Source organism: Somniosus microcephalus, chromosome 15, assembly GCF_052327205.1.
Source record: "Somniosus microcephalus isolate GS21.2 chromosome 15, FLI_Smic_1.0, whole genome shotgun sequence".
In the NCBI taxonomy this organism is placed as follows: Eukaryota; Metazoa; Chordata; class Chondrichthyes; order Squaliformes; family Somniosidae; genus Somniosus; species Somniosus microcephalus.
In genome coordinates this window covers 123,465,534-123,488,276 of record NC_141001.1, presented here as the reverse complement: position 1 = coordinate 123,488,276, position 22,743 = coordinate 123,465,534, and the positions used below count along the sequence as shown (strand labels likewise).

General features: G+C 54.4%; 1 protein-coding gene across 2 annotated transcripts in view; it reads left to right on the top strand.

Moving 5' to 3' along the window:
* Positions 1-22,743, top strand: part of hrasb (HRas proto-oncogene, GTPase b) — a 102,482-nt gene that overhangs the window by 61,622 nt on the left and 18,117 nt on the right. The window contains exon 5 of one of the 2 annotated variants that reach the window (XM_086008396.1): positions 10,038-10,162. In XM_086008396.1, the coding sequence (XP_085864522.1) occupies positions 10,038-10,157 (120 nt within the window). In that variant the 3' untranslated portion in view covers positions 10,158-10,162. Of the gene's footprint in view, positions 1-6,689; positions 7,323-10,037; positions 10,163-22,743 lie in introns of those variants that run through there. The other variant, XM_086008397.1, reaches the window with a different exon arrangement.

The window sequence follows — 22,743 nt, the reverse complement described above, 5'->3', positions numbered from 1 at the left end:
CCTGTAGTTCAAATGTCTGTCAATCTCCGCCGTGAATATATTCACTGACTCCGCCTCCACAGCGCTCTGGGGCTGAGAATTCCAAAGATTGACGGTCCTCCGAGAAGAAAATCCTCCTAATTTCCTTTTTAAATGGGCGACCCCTTATTCTGAAACTATGCCCCCTCGTTCTAGATTCCCCCACGAGGGGAAACATCCTCTCAGCAGCTACCCTGTCAATCCCCCTCAGAATCTTATGTTTCAATAAGATCCCCTCTCATTCTTCTAAACTCCACTGAGTATCGGCCCAACCTGCTCAACCTGTCTTCATAAGACAACCCCCTTCATCTCCGGAATCAACCGAGTGAATCGTTTCTGAACTGCCTCCATTGCAGGTATATCCTTCCTTAAATAAGGAGACCAAAACTGTACGCAGTACTCCAGGTGTGGTCTCACCAACGTATTCATGTCCTCGGGACGACCCAAAGCGCTTTACAGCCAATGAAGCACGTTGAGGAGCTCACAGGGTTACAGACAAGAAGCGGGGGCGTGGGACTGAGCACAACTGCTCTTTCAAAGAGCCGGCACAGGCACGACGGGCCGAATGGCCCCCTCCTGTGCTGTAAGTTTCTATATGATTCATGTGTGCGCAATATCGTAGTTTGCCTATAAAAAGACAGACTTGCATTTCTATAGCGCCTTTCACAACCTCAGGACGTCCCAAAGCGCTTTACAGCCAATGAAGTACATTTTGAAGTGTAGTCGCTGTTGTAATGTAGGAAACGCGGCAGCTAATTCTTCAAATAGTGTCAAGGGATGTTTTACATCCACCTGAGTGGGCAGACGGGCAGAAAAAAGCATCACTCACAAACAGAAACTGTAAAATCTTGAAGCAAATACTATAAAATAACGTTTACTTCCCTGAACCGAAACGTCTGAAGGAAAAGAACACGTCGTACGTCCCAGGCGGCAGAAAGATCTGTTTCCATCGCCACTCGCTGGTCGCAGACTGCAACTGCAGGCAGACCGGCTGCAGGATTCTGATCGCGTACTTCACTCTATCACAAACCGATGCAGCACAGAGGGAGGCCATTCGGCCCATTGTGCCTGTGCCGGCTCTTTGAAAGAGCTCTCCAATTAGCCCCACTCCCCCCCTGCTCTTTCCCCACAGCCCTGTGAATCTTTCCCTTTGAAGTATTTATCCAATTCCCTTTTGAAAGTTACTATTGAATCTGCTTCCACCGCCCTTTCAGGCAACGCGTTCCAGATCACAACACGCTGTGTAATTTTTTTTTTAATGTTTCCTCATCTCCCTCTGGTTCTTTTGCCAATCACCTTCACTCTGTCCTCTGGTTACCGACCCTCCTGCCACTGGAAACAGTTTCTCCTTATTTACTCCATCAAAACCCCTCATGATTTTGAACACCTCTATTAAATCTCCCCTTAACTTTTTCTCTGCTCTAAGAAGAACAACCCCAGCTTCTCCAGTCTCTCCACATAACTGAAGTCCCTCATCCCTGGAACCATTCTGATAAATCTCTTCTGCACCCTCTCCAAGGGTTTGACATCCTTCCTAAAGTGTGGTGCCCAGAATTGGTCACAATACTCCAGTTGCGACCTAACCAGGGATTTATAAAGGTTTACCATAACACCCTTGCTTTTGTCCTCTATCCCTCTATTATTAAAGTCAAGGATTCCGTGTGCTTTTTCACAGCTTCTCAACCTGTCCCACCACCTTCAATGATTTGTGTCCGTTCACCCCCGGGTCTCCCTGTTCCTGCACCCCCTTTAAAATTGTACCATTTAGTTTATATTGCCTCTCCTCATTCTTCCGACCGAACTGTCTCACTTCACACTTCTCTGCGTTAAACTTCATCTGTCGTGTGTCTGCCCATTTCACCAGCCTGTCTGTGTCCTCCTGAAGTCTGTTACTGTCCTACTCACTGTTTACATTCTAACTATCATGTAAGAAGTCACACAACACCAGGTTATAGTCCAACAGTTTTATTTGAAATCTCAAGCTTTCGGAGCGCCGCTCCTTCGTCAGGTGAAGTGGAGAGATGCCTATAGACACAGATTATATAGTCAGAGAATAATGCCAGATGATTACAGGTAATCTTTTTAACTGCCATTTATCACACCTCGGCAGAGAGATAATCACAGCAATCAAAGGTGTGAATGGTGTCCAAACAGGTTAGTCAGGAAAACATGACATCAAAGAACAATGAGGTGGGGTCACAAGGGGTCAAATGTTGCAGATGCTGGAGTCTGTATGAAAAACAAAAAACAAACAAAATATTTTTTTGCTGGAAATCACAGTAGGTCCGGCCACATCTGTGTAGAGAGAACAAACCAACGACGACTCGAGTCTGGATGACTCTACGTCAGGTGGGGTTACATGTAGCGTGACATGAACCCAAGATCTCGGTTGAGGCCGTCCTCATGGATGCGGAACTTGGCTATCAGTTTCTGCTCGATGATTTTGCGTTGTCGTGTGTCTCGAAGGCCACCTTGGAGAATGCTTACCTGAAGATCAGAGGCTGAATGTCCTTGACTGCTGAAGTGTTCCCCGACTGGGAGGGAACACTCCTGCCTGGCGATTGTTGTGCGGTGTCCGTTCATCCGTTGTCGCAGTGTCTGCACGGTCTCGCCGATGTACCATGCTCCGGGGCATCCTTTCCTGCAACGTATGAGGTAGACAACGTTGGCCGAGTCACATGAGTATGTACCATGTACCTGGTGGGTGGTGTCCTCACGTGTGATGATGGTATCTGTGTTGATGATCTGGCATGTCTTGCAGAGGTTGCCATGGCAGGGTTGTGTGGTGTCGTGGTCGCTGTTCTCCTGAAAGCTGGGTAATTTGCTGCGAACGATGGTCTGTTTGAGGTTAGGCGGCTGTTTGAAGGCGAGTAGTGGAGGCGTGGGGATGGCCTTAGCGAGGTGTTCGTCGTCATCGATGACATGTTGAAGGCTGCGAAGAACATGGCGTAGTTTCTCCGCTCCGGGGAAGTACTGGACGACGAAGGGTACTCTGTTGGGTGTGTCCCGGGTTTGTCTTCTGAGGAGGTCTATGCGATTTTTTGCTGTGGCCCGTCGGAACTGTCGATCGACGAGTCGAGCGTCATATCCCATTCTTACAAGGGCGTCTTTCACCGTCTGTAGGTGTCCATCGCGTTTCTCCTCGTGTGAGCAGATCCTGTGCATTCGCAGGGCTTGTCCATAGGGGACGGCTTCTTTAATGTGGTTAGGGTGGAAGCTGGAGAAGTGAAGCATCGTGAGGTTGTCCGTGGGCTTGCGGTAGTGTGAAGTGCTGAGGTGTCCGTCTTTGATGGAGATTCGTGTGTCCAAGAATGAAACCGATTCTGAGGAGTAGTCCATGGTGAGTTTGATGGTGGGATGGAACTTGTTGATGTTATCGTGTAGTCTTTTCAGTGATTCTTCGCCGTGGGTCCATAGGAAGAAAATGTCGTCTATGTATCTGGTCGAGCAGAAACTGATAACCAAGTTCCGCACTCATGAGGACGGCCTCAACCGGGATCTTGGGTTCATGTCACACTACATGTAACCCCACCTGACGTCGAATCATCCAGACTCGAGTCGTCGTTGGTTTGTTCTCTCTACACAGATGCGGCCGGACCGACTGTGATTTACAGCAAAAACATAGTTTTTTGTTTGCTTTTTTGTTTTTAATACAGACCCCAGCATCTGCAACATTTGACCCCTTGTGACCCCACCTCATTGTTCTTTGATGTAATGTTTCCCTGACTGACCTGTTTGGACACCATTCACACCGTTGATTGCTGTGATTATCTCTCTGCCGAGGTGTGATAAAGGGCAGTTAGAAAGATTACCTGTAATCATTTGGCAGTATTCTCTGACTATATATGCTGTGTCTATATGCATCTCTCCACTTCACCTGACGAAGGAGCAGCGCTCTGAAAGCTTGTGATTTCAAATAAAACTGTTGGACTATAACCTGGTGTTGTGTGACTTCTTACATTTGTCCACCCCAGTCCAACACCGGCATCTCCACATCATAACTATATCATGGTTGTGATGAGCTGTAGGGTGAACCGGTGCTCGCCTGTCAGAGCTTTACACCAAGAGATGTACAAGTTGGAGAAGCTGCCAAGAAGGATGGTTGAGGCCAGGACTCAAACTTGACCAGAAATTCAAAATACTGTGGCTACAAGAGCAGGTCAGAGGCTGGGTATTCTGTGGCGAGTGTCTCACCTCCTGACTCCCCAAAGTCTTTCCACCACCTACAAGGCACAAGTCAGGAGTGTGATGGAATACTCTCCACTTGCCTGGATGAGTGCAGTTCCAAATTAGGGAAATGAGTTTTAAAAAAACATAGAAAAATAATCATGGGAGATTTTAACTATCCCGATATTAACTGGACGGAAGAGGTAGGTAAAGGGGATAAGGGAATGGAGTTCCAACTATGTGTACAGGACTCCTTTCTAACCCAATATGTAAAAAGCCCAACAAGGGAGGATTCGCTATTGGATCTCGTGATGAGGAATGAACCAGAGCAGATAAGAGAAGTAAAAGTAGGGGAACATCTAGGCAATAGTGACCATAATATAATACGCTTTTAAGATAATTGAGAAGGACACAAGTATGACGAAGACCAGGGTAATAGATTGGAGAAAAGCTGATTTTGAGGGGCTGAGAATAGAACTTGGGAAAATAAAATGGACAACAATATTGGCAAACAATGATGTAGAACAGCAATGGGAAACATTTAAAACGATGTTCAACAGAGTCCAGGAAAAATATATTCCGCTAAAAAAAAATAAACACTAATGAGACACCGTGGATTAATAAAGCCATAGGGGAAAAATTGAGGTAAAGGAAAGAAGCAAACATTAAATACATGGACAGCAGGGGAGAGCGTGACAAGGGAGAATACGAAGAGATTAGGAGTGAAGTCAAAAAAACAATTTAACATGGCAAAGAGGAACTATGAAATTAAGTTATCTCAGAACGTAAAACAAAATAGTAAAATATTTTACAGGCACATAAATTAAATTAGCAAGGCCGGGATGGGAATAGGGTCACCTAAGGGATGGAGAGGATAATGTCACAGGCAGCAATAGGGAGATGGCAGAAATATTAAATAATTACTTTGCTTCAGTATTTACCAAGGAGATGGAACAGGTGAGATTAGAAATGAAATAAATGCATTTAAAATAAAAAGAGATGTATTAAATAAACTAATCAAACTAGGGATAAAACCCCTGGTCCAGATGGATTACATTCACACATTTTAAAAGAATCTAGGGAAGAGATAGCAGAGACATTACTACACACATTTAATAATTCGTTAGAAGAAGGTGTAGTGCCAGAGGACTGGCGGATAGCTAACGTAATACCGGTATTTAAGAAGGGGGATAGAACATGTTCAGGGAACTATAGACCAGTCAGCTTAACATCGGTGGTAGGAAAAATAATGGAATCCCTACTAAAGGAGAAAATAGAGGAACATCTAGAAACCAAAAATATAATGATGAAGAGTCGGTATGGATTTCAGAAGGGAAAGTCTGTCTTGACCAACCTCACTGAACTTTTTGAAGAGGTAACAGAGTAGACAAGGGTAATAAGAACATAAGTAAGAGCAGGAGTCGGCCATTCAGCCCCTCGAGCCTGCTCCACCATTCAATGAGATCATGGCTGATCTTCGACCTCAACTCCACTTTCCCGCCTGATCTCCATATCCCTTGATTCCCCTAGAGTCCAAAAATCTATCGATCTCAGCCTTGAATAGACTCAAAGACTCGGCATTCACAGCCCTCTGGGGCAGAGAATTCCAAAGATTCACAACCCCTCTGAGTGAAGAAATTATTCCTCGTATCGGTCTTAAATGGCCTACCTCTTATCCTGAGACTATGCCCCCTAGTTCTAGACTCTCCAGCCAGGGGGAAACAACCTCTCAGCATCTACCCTGACAATCCCCTTCAGAATCTTGTATGTTTCAATGAGATCACCTCTCATTCTTCTAAATGCCAGAGAGTATCGGCCCATTCTACACAATCTCTCCTCATAGGACAACCCTCTCATCCCAGGAATCAATCTAGTGAACCTTCGCTGCACCGCCTCCAAGGCAAGTATATCCTTCCTCAGATAAGGAGACCAAAACTGTGCCCAGTACTCCGGGTGTGGTCTCACCAAGGCCCTGTACACTTGGAGCAAGACTTCCTTACTCTATACTCCAACCCCCTTGCAATAAAGGCCAACATGCCATTTGCCTTCCTTATTGCTTGCTGTACCTGCATGCTAGCTTTGTGTTTCTTGCACGAGGACACCCAAATCTCTCTGAACACCAACGTTTGAAAGTTTCTCACCATTTAAAAAATATTCTGTTTTTCTATTCTTCCTACCGAAGTGAATCACCTCACATTTCCCTACATTAACCTCCATCTGCCACCTTACTGCCCACTCACTCAGTCTATCTATATCCCTTTGCAGAATCTTTGTGTTCTACTCACAGCTTACTGTCCCACCTAGCTTTGTATCATCTGCAAACTTGGATACATTACACTCGGTCCCTTTATCGAGGTCATTAATATAGATTGTAAATAGCTGAGGCCCCAACACTGATCCTTGCGGCACCCCACTAGTTACAGCCTGCCAACCTGAAAAAGATTTGTTTATCCCGACTCTCTGTTTTCTGTCCGTTAACCAATCCTCTATCCATGCTACTACAGGAAACGTTGTGATATCCGGCACTGACGGGACCGAGCTGTTGCCGTTCCATCAAAACTGCCGGACAAACCAGCGCCAATGTTGAAGCATACGGAGCAGCTCCATATCTGGCAACAAACACTGTTGCTTAACAACAGTTTCAAACAGTCGGCTGTACCTTGGAAGCGTCTCTGTCGCTTAGCAACAGCTTCAGAGAGACTTTGCAGAGCCTGACTGTTGGGGAAAAAAAAGCCACGAGAAGAAAAAAACCTAACAATGGCTCCTGATTTTTGCCGGTGGATCGAGCATTCCGGACAATTAACCTCCGGATAAACCAAAGTTTCCTGTATATTACCCCCAACCCCATGAGCCCTAATCTTGTGTAATAATCTTTTATGTGGCACCTTATCGAATGCCTTTTGGAAATCCAAATATATTACATCCATTGGTTCCCCTTTTATCTACCCTGCTAGTTACATCCTCAAAAAACTCTAATGAATTTGTCAAACATGATTTCCCTTTCATAAAACCATGTTGACTCTTTCTAAGTGAATTGATACTTAACAATGGATTCCAACATTTTCCCGACGACTGATGTCAGGCTAACTGGCCTGTAGTTCCCTGTTTTTTCTCTTCCCTCCTTTCTTGAATAGCAGTGTTGCATTTGTGACTTTCCAAACCGCTGGGACCGTTCTAGAATCTAGGGAATTTTGGAAGATCAAAAACCAATGCATCCATTATCTCTTTAGCCACCTCTTTTAGAACCCTAGGATGTAGGCCGTCCGGTCCAGGGGATTTGCTGGCTTTCAGTCCCATTAGTTTCTCTAGTACTTATATTAATTACGTTAAGTTCCTCATCCTCATTAGACACTTGGTTCCCCACCATTTTTGGTATGCTTTTTGTGTCTTCTGCTGTGAAGACTGATACAAAATATTTGTTTAATGTTTCTGCCATTTCCTTATTGTTCATAATTTCTCCTGTCTCAGCCTCTAAGGGACCAACGTTTACTTTTGCTACTCTCTTCCTTTTTACATACTTGTGGAAACTTACAATCTGCTTTTATATTTCTTGCTAGTTTTCTCTCATTCTATTTTTTCCCTTTTTATCAACATTTTGGTCAACCTTTGCTGTTTTCTGAAACTCAGGCTTGCTATTATTCTTTGCAACATTATAAGCTGCTTCTTTCAATCTAATTCTATCCTTAACTTATATCTACTACATTAAAGAAGTTATCTAGATTTTCTAAAAGGCCTTCGATAAGGTACCACATAATAGACTGATGAATAAGGTCAGAGAGTGTGGAGTCGGGGGACAAGTAGCAGAATGGATTGCTGGCTGGCTTCAGGACAGAAAGCAGAGCGTGGGAGTCAAGGGCAGCTATTCACAGTGGCAGAAGGTGGGTAGTGGTGTTCCACAAGGATCAGTGCTGGGACCACTTGTTCACAATTTATATTAACGGTTTAGACTTTGGAATCAAAAACACAATTTCTAAATTTGCAAACGACACTAAATTGGGGGGATAGTCAATACTGAGGAGGACATTAATAAACTTGCAGAATGGGCATATAATTGGCAAATGAAGTTCAACACAGATAAATGTGAGGTATTACATTTTGGTAGGAAGAATAGGGAGGTCACTTATCACTTGGAGGGTGAGAGTCTAGGTGGGGTAGAGGAGCAAAGGGATCTCGGAGTACAAATACACAAATCACAAAGTATCGACACAGGTTAGCAAGGCCATAAAAACAGCAAACCAAGCACCAGGGTTTATTTCTAGAGGGATAGAATTGAAAAGTAGGGAAGTTATGCTAAACCTGTATCGAAACTTGGTTAGACCACACTTCGAGCACTGCGTACAGTTCTGGTCGCCATATTATAAAAAGGATATAGAGACACTGGAGAGGGTGCAGGGAAGATTTACAAGGATGATACCAGAAATGCGAGGGTATACATATTGGGAAAGGATGAATGGCCTGTTTCTGTGCCGTATGTCCTATGTAATCCAACAACACTCAAGAAGCTCAATACCATCCAGGACAAAGCAACCCGCTAGATCGGCACCCCATCCACCACCTTAAACATTCACTCCCGCCGCCACCACCAGTGGACCGTGGCTGCAGTGTGTACCATCTACAAGCTGCACTGCAGCAACTCGCCAAGGCTCTTTCGGCAGCACCTCCCAAACACGCACCCTCTTCCACCTAGAAGGACAAGGGCAGCAAGCGCATGGGAACACCACCACCTCCAAGTTCCCTTACAAGTCACACACCATCCTGACTTGGAAATATATCGGCCGATCCTTCATCGTCGCTGGGTCAAAATCCTGGAACTCCCTCCCTAACAGCACTGTGGGAGTACCTTCACCACACGGACTGCAGCGGTTCAAGAAGGCGTCTCACCACCACCTTCTCAAGGGGGCAACTAGGGATGGGCAATAAATGCCGGCCTTGCCAGCGACTCTCATCCTCATAATGAATACGTAAATGATTCCAGTGTGCTTTTATTTTATATAAGAACCAGCTGGATGCTGTGATGGCTGAGTGGGGGAAGATGGGATATGAAGGGCCTGAGGGAAGCCTCGCCTGATCTAGACCAAGCACAGGAACCAGAGATGGGAGACTTTCGCAAAGTTATTCCTTCCATCCAGTGGAGAGACTGGAGAAGTTGGGATTGTTCTTGGAGCAGAGAAGGTTAGGGGGAGATTTAATAGAGGTGTTCAAAATCATGAGGGGTTTTGATAGAGTAAATAAGGAGAAACTGTTTCCAGTGGCAGGAGGGTCGGTGATTGGCAAAAGAACCAGAGGGGAGATGCATAAAAAAAATTTGCAGCGAGTTGTTGTGATCTGGAATGCGCTGCCTGAAAGGGCGGTGGAAGCAGATTCAATAATAACTTTCAAAAGGGAATTGGATAAATACTAGAAGTGGAAAAATCTGCACGGCTTTGTGGAAAGAGCAGGGGGGAGTGGGACAAATTGGAGAGCTCTTTCAAAGAGCCGGCACAGGCACGATGGGCCTCCACCTGTGCTGTTTAAGGATAAGGGGTAAGCTATTTAGGACTGAGATGAGGAATTTCTTCACCCAGAGAGTGGTGAACCTGTGGAATTCTCTACCACACAGGGCAGTTGAGGCCAATTCATTAAATATATTCAAGAAGGAGTTGGGTATATTTCTTAAGGCTAAAGGGATCAAGGGATATGGAGAGAAGGCGGGGACAGGGTACTGAATTTGGATGATCAGCCATGATCTTATTGAATGGCGGAGCAGGCTCGAGGGGCCGAATGGCCGACTCCTGCTCCTATCTTCTATGTTTGGTTCAATGATCTCCAGTCAGTGAGTGCATCTCCTCACCAATCACCATTTGCATTTTTAGGGAGTGGAAGATGCCTTTTACACCTTGGTCCGAGAGATCAGTCAGCATAAAGTGCGGAAGTCTAACCCACCGGATGACAGTGGACAAGACTGCAACAACTGTAAATGTGTGATATTGTGACCTGGGTAAGTCTAATTCACTCTGGGTCCACCTGGAACACTGCACAGTTTGCTAGCAGTCACTGTATCGGTTATTTCCTCCATATCTCTTAATTCCCCTCCCTAGCTCTGTCCCGTATATACCACACAGGTACCCTGCTTCCCATCTTGCTCATTCTCCATTCAACGTCCCAAGAATTTTGGAGATTCAGGACTCGTGTACTACGTGGCCCCCTCCTATTTCTCATCTACATGCTGCCCCTTGGCGACATCATCCGAAAACACAACATCATATATGCTGATGACACCCAGCTCTAGCCCATCACCACCTCTCCATCCCTCCACTACATTCGATTAGTCACCTCGCCTGTCCGATGCGAGCAGAAAGTTCCTCCAATTAAATGTCAGGAAAACTGAAGCCGTTGTCTTCGGCTCCCGGCCACAAACTCCGTTCCCTCGCCATGGACTCCATCCCTCTCCCGAACATCTGTCTGAGGCTGAACCAGACTGTTCGCAACCTTGGTGTCATATTTGACCCTGAAATGAGCTTCCGACCACACATCCGCGGCAAAACTAAGACCGCCTACTTCCACCTCCTAACATCGCCCGTCTCCGCCCTTGCCTCAGCTCATCCGCTGCTGAAACCCTCATCCAGGCCTTTGTTACCTCCAGACTTGACTATTCCAACGCACTCCTGGCTGGTTTCCCACATTCCACCCTATGTAAACTTGAGGTCATCCAAAACTTGGCTGCCCGTGTCCTAACTCGCACCCAGTCCCGTTCACCCATCACCCCCTGTGCTCACTGCCCTGTGTCCTAACTCGCACCCAGTCCCGTTCGCCCATCACCCTCTGTGCTCACTGCCCCGTGTCCTAACTCGCACCAAGTCCCGTTCACCCATCACCCCCTGTGCTCGCTGACCCGTGTCTTAAATCGCACCCAGTCCCGTTCACCCATGACCCCCTGTGCTCACTGCCCCGTGTCCTAACTCACACCCAGTCCTGTTCACCCATCACCCCCTGTGCTCACTGCCCCGTGTCCTAACTCACACCCAGTCCCGTTCACCCATCACCCCCTGTGCTCACTGCCTCGTGTCCTAACTCGCACCCAGTCCCGTTCACCCATCACCCCCTGTGCTCACTGCCTCGTGTCCTAACTCGCACCCAGTCCCGTTCACCCATCACCCCTGTGCTCACTGCCTCGTGTCCTAACTCGCACCCAGTCCCGTTCACCCATCACCCCCTGTGCTCACTGCCCCATGTCCTAACTCACACCCAGTCCCGTTCACCCATCACCCCGTGCTCACTGCCCCGTGTCCTAACTCACACCCAGTCCCGTTCACCCATCACCCCCGTGCTCACTGCCCCGTGTCCTAACTCACACCCAGTCCCGTTCACCCATCACCCCCTGTGCTCACTGCCCCGTGTCCTAACTCACACCCAGTCCCGTTCACCCATCACCCCCTGTGCTCACTGCCCCGTGTCCTAACTCGCACCCAGTCCCGTTCACCCATCACCCCCTGTGCTCACTGCCCCGTGTCCTAACTCGCACCCAGTCTCGTTCACCCACCACCCCCTGTGCTCACTGCCCCGTGTCCTAACTCGCACCCAGTCCCGTTCACCCATCACCCCCTGTGCTCACTGCCCCGTGTCCTAACTCGCACCAAGTCCCGTTCACCCATCACCCCCTGTGCTCACTGCCCCGTGTCCTTACTCACACCCAGTCCCGTTCACCCATCACCCCCCGTGCTCACTGCCCCGTGTCCTAACTCACACCAAGTCCCGTTCACCCATCACCCCCTGTGCTCACTGCCCCGTGTCCTAACTCACACCCAGTCCCGTTCACCCATCACCCCGTGCTCACTGCCCCGTGTCCTAACTCGCACCCAGTCCCGTTCACCCATCACCCCCTGTGCTCACTGCCCCCGTGTCCTAACTCACACCCAGAACCGTTCACCCATCACCCCCTGCGCTCACTGCCCCGTGTCCTAACTCACACCCATGCCCGTTCACCCATCACCCCCTGTGCTCTCTGCCCTGTGTCCTAACTCGCACCCAGTCCCGTTCACCCATCACCCCCTGTGATCACTGCCCCGTGTCCTAACTCACACCCAGTCCCGTTCACCCATCACCCCCTGTGCTCACTGCCCCGTGTCCTAACTCACACCAAGTCCCGTTCGCCCATCACCCCGTGCTCACTGCCCCGTGTCCTAACTCACACCCAGTCCCGTTCACCCATCACCCCCTGTGCTCACTGCCTCGTGTCCTAACTCGCACCCAGTCCCGTTCACCCATCACCCCTGTGCTCACTGCCTCGTGTCCTAACTCGCACCCAGTCCCGTTCACCCATCACCCCCTGTGCTCACTGCCCCATGTCCTAACTCACACCCAGTCCCGTTCACCCATCACCCCGTGCTCACTGCCCCGTGTCCTAACTCACACCCAGTCCCGTTCACCCATCACCCCCGTGCTCACTGCCCCGTGTCCTAACTCACACCCAGTCCCGTTCACCCATCACCCCCTGTGCTCACTGCCCCGTGTCCTAACTCACACCCAGTCCCGTTCACCCATCACCCCCTGTGCTCACTGCCCCGTGTCCTAACTCGCACCCAGTCCCGTTCACCCATCACCCCCTGTGCTCACTGCCCCGTGTCCTAACTCGCACCCAGTCTCGTTCACCCACCACCCCCTGTGCTCACTGCCCCGTGTCCTAACTCGCACCCAGTCCCGTTCACCCATCACCCCCTGTGCTCACTGCCCCGTGTCCTAACTCGCACCAAGTCCCGTTCACCCATCACCCCCTGTGCTCACTGCCCCGTGTCCTTACTCACACCCAGTCCCGTTCACCCATCACCCCCCGTGCTCACTGCCCCGTGTCCTAACTCACACCAAGTCCCGTTCACCCATCACCCCCTGTGCTCACTGCCCCGTGTCCTAACTCACACCCAGTCCCGTTCACCCATCACCCCGTGCTCACTGCCCCGTGTCCTAACTCGCACCCAGTCCCGTTCACCCATCACCCCCTGTGCTCACTGCCCCCGTGTCCTAACTCACACCCAGAACCGTTCACCCATCACCCCCTGCGCTCACTGCCCCGTGTCCTAACTCACACCCATGCCCGTTCACCCATCACCCCCTGTGCTCTCTGCCCTGTGTCCTAACTCGCACCCAGTCCCGTTCACCCATCACCCCCTGTGATCACTGCCCCGTGTCCTAACTCACACCCAGTCCCGTTCACCCATCACCCCCTGTGCTCACTGCCCCGTGTCCTAACTCACACCAAGTCCCGTTCGCCCATCACCCCGTGCTCACTGCCCCGTGTCCTAACTCACACCCAGTCCCGTTCACCCATCACCCCCTGTGCTCTCTGCCCCGTGTCCTAACTCGCACCCAGTCCCGTTCACCCATCACCCCCTGTGCTCACTGCCCCGTGTCCTAACTCACACCCAGTCCCGTTCACCCATCACCCCGTGCTCACTGCCCCGTGTCCTAACTCACACCCAGTCCCGTTCACCCATCACCCCCGTGCTCACTGCCCCGTGTCCTAACTCACACCCAGTCCCGTTCACCCATCACCCCCTGTGCTCACTGCCCTGTGTCCTAACTCGCACCCAGTCCCGTTCACCCATCACCCACTGTGCTCACTGCCCCGTGTCCTAACTCACACCCAGTCCCGTTCACCCATCACCCCCTCTGCTCACTGCCCCGTGTCCTAACTCGCACTAAGTCCCGTTCGCCCATCACCCTCTGTGCTCACTGCCCCGTGTCCTAACTCGCACCAAGTCCCGTTCACCCATCACCCCCTGTGCTCGCTGACCCGTGTCTTAAATCGCACCCAGTCCCGTTCACCCATGACCCCCTGTGCTCACTGCCCCGTGTCCTAACTCGCACCAAGTCCCGTTCGCTCATCACCCCCTGTGCTCACTGCCCCGTGTCCTAACTCGCACCCAGTCCCGTTCACCCATCACCCACTGTGCTCACTGCCCCGTGTCCTAACTCGCACCCAGTCCCGTTCACCCATCACCCCCTGTGCTCACTGCCCCGTGTCCTAACTCACACCCAGTCCCGTTCACCCATCACCCCCTGTGCTCACTGCCCCGTGTCCTAACTCACACCCAGTCCTGTTCACCCATCACCCCCTGTGCTCACTGCCCCGTGTCCTAACTCACGCCCAGTCCCGTTCACCCATCACCCCCTGTGCTCACTGCCCCGTGTCCTAACTCACACCCAGTCCCGTTCACCCATCACCCCCTGTGCTCACTGCCTCGTGTCCTAACTCGCACCCAGTCCCGTTCACCCATCACCCCCTGTGCTCACTGCCTCGTGTCCTAACTCGCACCCAGTCCCGTTCACCCATCACCCCTGTGCTCACTGCCTCGTGTCCTAACTCGCACCCAGTCCCGTTCACCCATCACCCCCTGTGCTCACTGCCCCATGTCCTAACTCACACCCAGTCCCGTTCACCCATCACCCCGTGCTCACTGCCCCGTGTCCTAACTCACACCCAGTCCCGTTCACCCATCACCCCCGTGCTCACTGCCCCGTGTCCTAACTCACACCCAGTCCCGTTCACCCATCACCCCCTGTGCTCACTGCCCTGTGTCCTAACTCACACCCAGTCCCGTTCACCCATCACCCCCTGTGCTCAGTGCCCCGTGTCCTAACTCACACCCAGTCTCGTTCACCCATCACCCCCTGTGCTCACTGCCCCGTGTCCTAACTCACACCCAGTCCCGTTCACCCATCACCCCCTGTGCTCACTGCCCCGTGTCCTAACTCGCACCCAGTCCCGTTCACCCATCACCCCCTGTGCTCACTGCCCCGTGTCCTAACTCGCACCCAGTCTCGTTCACCCACCACCCCCTGTGCTCACTGCCCCGTGTCCTAACTCGCACCCAGTCCCGTTCACCCATCACCCCCTGTGCTCACTGCCCCGTGTCCTAACTCGCACCAAGTCCCGTTCACCCATCACCCCCTGTGCTCACTGCCCCGTGTCCTTACTCACACCCAGTCCCGTTCACCCATCACCCCCCGTGCTCACTGCCCCGTGTCCTAACTCACACCAAGTCCCGTTCACCCATCACCCCCTGTGCTCACTGCCCCGTGTCCTAACTCACACCCAGTCCCGTTCACCCATCACCCCGTGCTCACTGCCCCGTGTCCTAACTCGCACCCAGTCCCGTTCACCCATCACCCCCTGTGCTCACTGCCCCCGTGTCCTAACTCACACCCAGAACCGTTCACCCATCACCCCCTGCGCTCACTGCCCCGTGTCCTAACTCACACCCATGCCCGTTCACCCATCACCCCCTGTGCTCTCTGCCCGTGTCCTAACTCGCACCCAGTCCCGTTCACCCATCACCCCCTGTGATCACTGCCCCGTGTCCTAACTCACACCCAGTCCCGTTCACCCATCACCCCCTGTGCTCACTGCCCCGTGTCCTAACTCACACCAAGTCCCGTTCGCCCATCACCCCGTGCTCACTGCCCCGTGTCCTAACTCACACCCAGTCCCGTTCACCCATCACCCCCTGTGCTCTCTGCCCCGTGTCCTAACTCGCACCCAGTCCCGTTCACCCATCACCCCCTGTGCTCACTGCCCCGTGTCCTAACTCACACCCAGTCCCGTTCACCCATCACCCCGTGCTCACTGCCCCGTGTCCTAACTCACACCCAGTCCCGTTCACCCATCACCCCCGTGCTCACTGCCCCGTGTCCTAACTCACACCCAGTCCCGTTCACCCATCACCCCCTGTGCTCACTGCCCTGTGTCCTAACTCACACCCAGTCCCGTTCACCCATCACCCCGTGCTCACTGCCCCGTGTCCTAACTCACACCCAGTCCCGTTCACCCATCACCCCCGTGCTCACTGCCCCGTGTCCTAACTCACACCCAGTCCCGTTCACCCATCACCCCGTGCTCACTGCCCCGTGTCCTAACTCACACCCAGTCCCGTTCACCCATCACCCCCGTGCTCACTGCCCCGTGTCCTAACTCACACCCAGTCCCGTTCACCCATCACCCCCTGTGCTCACTGCCCTGTGTCCTAACTCACACCCAGTCCCGTTCACCCATCACCCCGTGCTCACTGCCCCGTGTCCTAACTCACACCCAGTCCCGTTCACCCATCACCCCCGTGCTCACTGCCCCGTGTCCTAACTCACACCCAGTCCCGTTCACCCATCACCCCCTGTGCTCACTGCCCTGTGTCCTAACTCGCACCCAGTCCCGTTCACCCATCACCCCTGTGCGCACTGCCTCGTGTCCTAACTCGCACCCGGTCCCGTTCACCCATCACCCCCTGTGCTCACTGCCCCGTGTCCTAACTCACACCCAGTCCCGTTCACCCATCACCCCGTGCTCACTGCCCCGTGTCCTAACTCACACCCAGTCCCGTTCACCCATCACCCCCGTGCTCACTGCCCCGTGTCCTAACTCACACCCAGTCCCGTTCACCCATCACCCACTGTGCTCACTGCCCTGTGTCCTAACTCACACCCAGCCCCGTTCACCCATCACCCCCTGTGCTCACTGCCCCGTGTCCTAACTCACACCCAGTCCCGTTCACCCATCACCCCGTGCTCACTGCCCCGTGTCCTAACTCACACCCAGTCCCGGTCACCCATCACCCCCTGTGCTCACTGCCCCGTGTCCTAACTCACTCCCAGTCCCGTTCACCCATCACCCTCTGTGCTCACTGCCCCGTGTCCTAATCACACCCAGTCCCGTTCACCCATCACCCCTGTGCTCACTGCCCCGTGTCCTAACTCACACCCAGTCCCGTTCACCCATCACCCCCTGTGCTCACTGCCCCGTGTCCTAACTCACACCCAGTCCCGTTCACCCATCACCCCCTGTGCTCACTGCCCCGTGTCCTAACTCGCACCCAGTCCCGTTCACCCATCACCCCCTGTGCTCACTGCCCCGTGTCCTAACTCGCACCCAGTCCCGTTCACCCACCACCCCCTGTGCTCACTGCCCCGTGTCCTAACTCGCACCCAGTCCCGTTCACCCATCACCCCCTGTGCTCACTGCCCCGTGTCCTAACTCGCACCAAGTCCCGTTCACCCATCACCCCCTGTGCTCACTGCCCCGTGTCCTTACTCACACCCAGTCCCGTTCACCCATCACCCCCTGTGCTCACTGCACCGTGTCCTAACTCACACCAAGTCCCGTTCACCCATCACCCCCTGTGCTTACTGCCCCGTGTCCTAACTCACACCCAGTCCCGTTCACCCATCACCCCCTGTGCTTACTGCCCCCGTGTCCTAACTCACACCCAGAACCGTTCACCCATCACCCCCTGTGCTCACTGCCCCGTGTCCTAACTCACACCCAGTCCCGTTCACCCATCACCCTCTGTGATCACTGCCCCGTGTCCTAACTCACACCCAGTCCCGTACACCCATCACCCCCTGTGCTCACTGCCCCGTGTCCCAACTCACACCCAGTCCCGTTCACCCATCACCCCCTGTGCTCACTGCCCCGTGTCCTAACTCACACCCAGTCCCGTACACCCATCACCCCCTGTGCTCTCTGCCCCGTGTCCTAACTCGCACCCGGTCCCGTTCACCCATCACCCCCTGTGATCACTGCCCCGTGTCCTAACTCACACCCAGTCCCGTACACCCATCACCCCCTGTGCTCACTGCCCCGTGTCCCAACTCACACCCAGTCCCGTTCACCCATCACCCCCTGTGATCACTGCCCCGTGTCCTAACTCACACCCAGTCCCGTACACCCATCACCCCCTGTGCTCTCTGCCCCGTGTCCTAACTCGCACCCGGTCCCGTTCACCCATCACCCCCTGTGCTCACTGCCCCGTGTCCTAACTCGCACCCAGTCCCGTTCACCCATCACCCCCTGTGCTCACTGCCCCGTGTCCTAACTCGCACCAAGTCCCGTTCACCCATCACCCCCTGTGCTCACTGCCCCGTGTCCTTACTCACACCCAGTCCCGTTCACCCATCACCCCCTGTGCTCACTGCACCGTGTCCTAACTCACACCAAGTCCCGTTCACCCATCACCCCCTGTGCTTACTGCCCCGTGTCCTAACTCACACCCAGTCCCGTTCACCCATCACCCCCTGTGCTTACTGCCCCCGTGTCCTAACTCACACCCAGAACCGTTCACCCATCACCCCCTGTGCTCACTGCCCCGTGTCCTAACTCACACCCAGTCCCGTTCACCCATCACCCTCTGTGATCACTGCCCCGTGTCCTAACTCACACCCAGTCCCGTACACCCATCACCCCCTGTGCTCACTGCCCCGTGTCCCAACTCACACCCAGTCCCGTTCACCCATCACCCCCTGTGCTCACTGCCCCGTGTCCTAACTCACACCCAGTCCCGTACACCCATCACCCCCTGTGCTCTCTGCCCCGTGTCCTAACTCGCACCCGGTCCCGTTCACCCATCACCCCCTGTGATCACTGCCCCGTGTCCTAACTCACACCCAGTCCCGTACACCCATCACCCCCTGTGCTCACTGCCCCGTGTCCCAACTCACACCCAGTCCCGTTCACCCATCACCCCCTGTGATCACTGCCCCGTGTCCTAACTCACACCCAGTCCCGTACACCCATCACCCCCTGTGCTCTCTGCCCCGTGTCCTAACTCGCACCCGGTCCCGTTCACCCATCACCCCCTGTGATCACTGCCCCGTGTCCTAACTCACACCCAGTCCCGTACACCCATCACCCCCTGTGCTCTCTGCCCCGTGTCCTAACTCGCACCCGGTCCCGTTCACCCATCACCCCCTGTGCTCACTGCCCCGTGTCCTAACTCGCACCCAGTCCTGTTCACCCATCACCCCCTGTGCTCACTGCCCCGTGTCCTAACTCGCACCAAGTCCCGTTCACCCATCACCCCCTGTGCTCACTGCCCCGTGTCCTTACTCACACCCAGTCCCGTTCACCCATCACCCCCTGTGCTCACTGCACCGTGTCCTAACTCACACCAAGTCCCGTTCACCCATCACCCCCTGTGCTTACTGCCCCGTGTCCTAACTCACACCCAGTCCCGTTCACCCATCACCCCCTGTGCTTACTGCCCCCGTGTCCTAACTCACACCCAGAACCGTTCACCCATCACCCCCTGTGCTCACTGCCCCGTGTCCTAACTCACACCCAGTCCCGTTCACCCATCACCCTCTGTGATCACTGCCCCGTGTCCTAACTCACACCCAGTCCCGTACACCCATCACCCCCTGTGCTCACTGCCCCGTGTCCCAACTCACACCCAGTCCCGTTCACCCATCACCCCCTGTGCTCACTGCCCCGTGTCCTAACTCACACCCAGTCCCGTACACCCATCACCCCCTGTGCTCTCTGCCCCGTGTCCTAACTCGCACCCGGTCCCGTTCACCCATCACCCCCTGTGATCACTGCCCCGTGTCCTAACTCACACCCAGTCCCGTACACCCATCACCCCCTGTGCTCACTGCCCCGTGTCCCAACTCACACCCAGTCCCGTTCACCCATCACCCCCTGTGATCACTGCCCCGTGTCCTAACTCACACCCAGTCCCGTACACCCATCACCCCCTGTGCTCTCTGCCCCGTGTCCTAACTCGCACCCGGTCCCGTTCACCCATCACCCCCTGTGATCACTGCCCCGTGTCCTAACTCACACCCAGTCCCGTTCACGCATCACCCCCTGTGCTCACTGCCCCGTGTCCTAACTCACACCAAGTCCCGTTCGCCCATCACCCCGTGCTCACTGCCCCGTGTCCTAACTCACACCCAGTCCCGTTCATCCATCACCCCCTGTGCTCTCTGCCCCGTGTCCTAACTCGCACCCAGTCCCGTTCACCCATCACCCCGTGTGCTCACTGCCCCGTGTCCTAACTCACACCCAGTCCCGTTCACCCATCACCCCCTGTGCTCACTGCCCCGTGTCCTAACTCGCACCCAGTCCTGTTTGCCCATCACCCCCTGTGCTCACTGCCCCGTGTCCTAACTCACACCCAGTCCCGTTCACCCATCACCCCCTGTGCTCACTGCCCCGTGTCCTAACTCACACCCAGTCCCGTTCACCCATCACCCCCTGTGCTCACTGCCCCGTGTCCTAACTCACACCCAGTCCCGTTCACCCATCACCCCCTGTGCTCACTGCCCCGTGTCCTAACTCACACCCAGTCCGTTCACCCATCACCCCCTGTGCTCACTGCCCCGTGTCCTAACTCACACCCAGTCCCGTTCACCCATCACCCCCTGTGCTCACTGCTCCGTGTCCTAACTCACACCCAGTCCCGTTCACCCATCACCCCCTGTGCTCACTGCCCCGTGTCCTAACTCACACCCAGTCCCGTTCACCCATCACCCCGTGCTCACTGCCCAGTGTCCTAACTCACACCCAGTCCCGTTCACCCATCACCCCCTGTGCTCACTGCCCCGTGTCCTAACTCGCACCCAGTCCCATTTACCCATCACCCCCTGTGCTCACTGCCCCGTGTCCTAACTCACACCCAGTCCCGTTCGCCCATCACCCCCTGTGCTCACTGCCCCGTGTCCTAACTCATACCCAGTCCCGTTCACTCATCACCCGCTGTGCTCACTGCCCCGTGTCCTAACTCACACCAAGTCCCGTTCACCCATCACCCCCTGTGCTCACTGCCCTGTGTCCTAACTCACACCCAGTCCCGTTCACCCATCACCCCCTGTGCTCACTGCCCCGTGTCCTAACTCACACCCAGTCCCGTTCACCCATCACCCCCTGTGCTCGCTGACCCGTGTCTTAAATCGCACCCAGTCCCGTTCACCCATCACCCCCTGTGCTCACTGCCCTGTGTCCTAACTCGCACCCAGTCCCGTTCACCCATCACCCACTGTGCTCACTGCCCCGTGTCCTAACTCGCACCAAGTCCCGTTCACCCATCACCCACTGTGCTCACTGCCCCGTGTCCTAACTCGCACCAAGTCCCGTTCGCCCATCACCCTCTGTGCTCACTGCCCCGTGTCCTAACTCGCACCAAGTCCCGTTCACCCATCACCCCCTGTGCTCGCTGACCCGTGTCTTAAATCGCACCCAGTCCCGTTCACCCATCACCCCCTGTGCTCACTGCCCCGTGTCCTAACTCGCACCAAGTCCCGTTCGCTCATCACCCCCTGTGCTCACTGCCCCGTGTCCTAACTCGCACCCAGTCCCGTTCACCCATCACCCACTGTGCTCGCTGCCCCGTGTCCTAACTCGCACCCAGTCCCGTTCACCCATCACCCCCTGTGCTCACTGCCCCGTGTCCTAACTCACACCCAGTCCCGTTCACCCATCACCCACTGTGCTCACTGCCCCGTGTCCTAACTCGCACCCAGTCCCGTTCACCCATCACCCCCTGTGCTCACTGCCCCATGTCCTAACTCACACCCAGTCCCGTTCACCCATCACCCCGTGCTCACTGCCCCGTGTCCTAACTCACACCCAGTCCCGTTCACCCATCACCCCCGTGCTCACTGCCCCGTGTCCTAACTCACACCCAGTCCCGTTCACCCATCACCCCCTGTGCTCACTGCCCCGTGTCCTAACTCACACCCAGTCCCGTTCACCCATCACCCCCTGTGCTCACTGCCCCGTGTCCTAACTCGCACCCAGTCCCGTTCACCCACCACCCCCTGTGCTCACTTCCCCGTGTCCTAACTCGCACCCAGTCCCGTTCACCCATCACCCCCTGTGCTCACTGCCCCGTGTCCTAACTCGCACCCAGTCCGGTTCACCCATCACCCCCCGTGCTCACTGCCCCGTGTCCTAACTCGCACCCAGTCCGGTTCACCCATCACCCCCCGTGCTCACTGCCCCGTGTCCTAACTCACACCAAGTCCCGTTCACCCATCACCCCCTGTGCTCACTGCCCCGTGTCCTAACTCACACCCAGTCCCGTTCACCCATCACCCCGTGCTCACTGCCCCGTGTCCTAACTCACACCCAGTCCCGTTCACCCATCACCCCCTGTGATCACTGCCCCGTGTCCTAACTCACACCCAGTCCCGTTCACCCATCACCCCCTGTGCTCACTGCCCCGTGTCCTAACTCACACCAAGTCCCGTTCGCCCATCACCCCCTGTGCTCACTGCCCCGTGTCCTAACTCACACCCAGTCCCGTTCACCCATCACCACCTGTGCTCACTGCCCCGTGTCCTAACTCACACCCAGTCCCGTTCACCCATCACCCCCTGTGCTCACTGCCCCGTGTCCTAACTCACACCCAGTCCCGTTCACCCATCACCCCCTGTGCTCACTGCCCCGTGTCCTAACTCACACCCAGTCCCGTTCACCCATCACCCGCTGTGCTCACTGCCCCGTGTCCTAACTCACACCCAGTCCCGTTCACCCATCACCCCCTGTGCTCTCTGCCCCGTGTCCTAACTCGCACCCAGTCCCGTTCACCCCTCACCCCCTGTGCTCACTGCCCCGTGTCCTAACTCACACCCAGTCCCGTTCACCCATCACCCCGTGCTCACTGCCCCGTGTCCTAACTCACACCCAGTCCCGTTCACCCATCACCCCCGTGCTCACTGCCCCGTGTCCTAACTCACACCCAGTCCCGTTCACCCATCACCCCCTGTGCTCACTGCCCTGTGTCCTAACTCGCACCCAGTCCCGTTCACCCATCA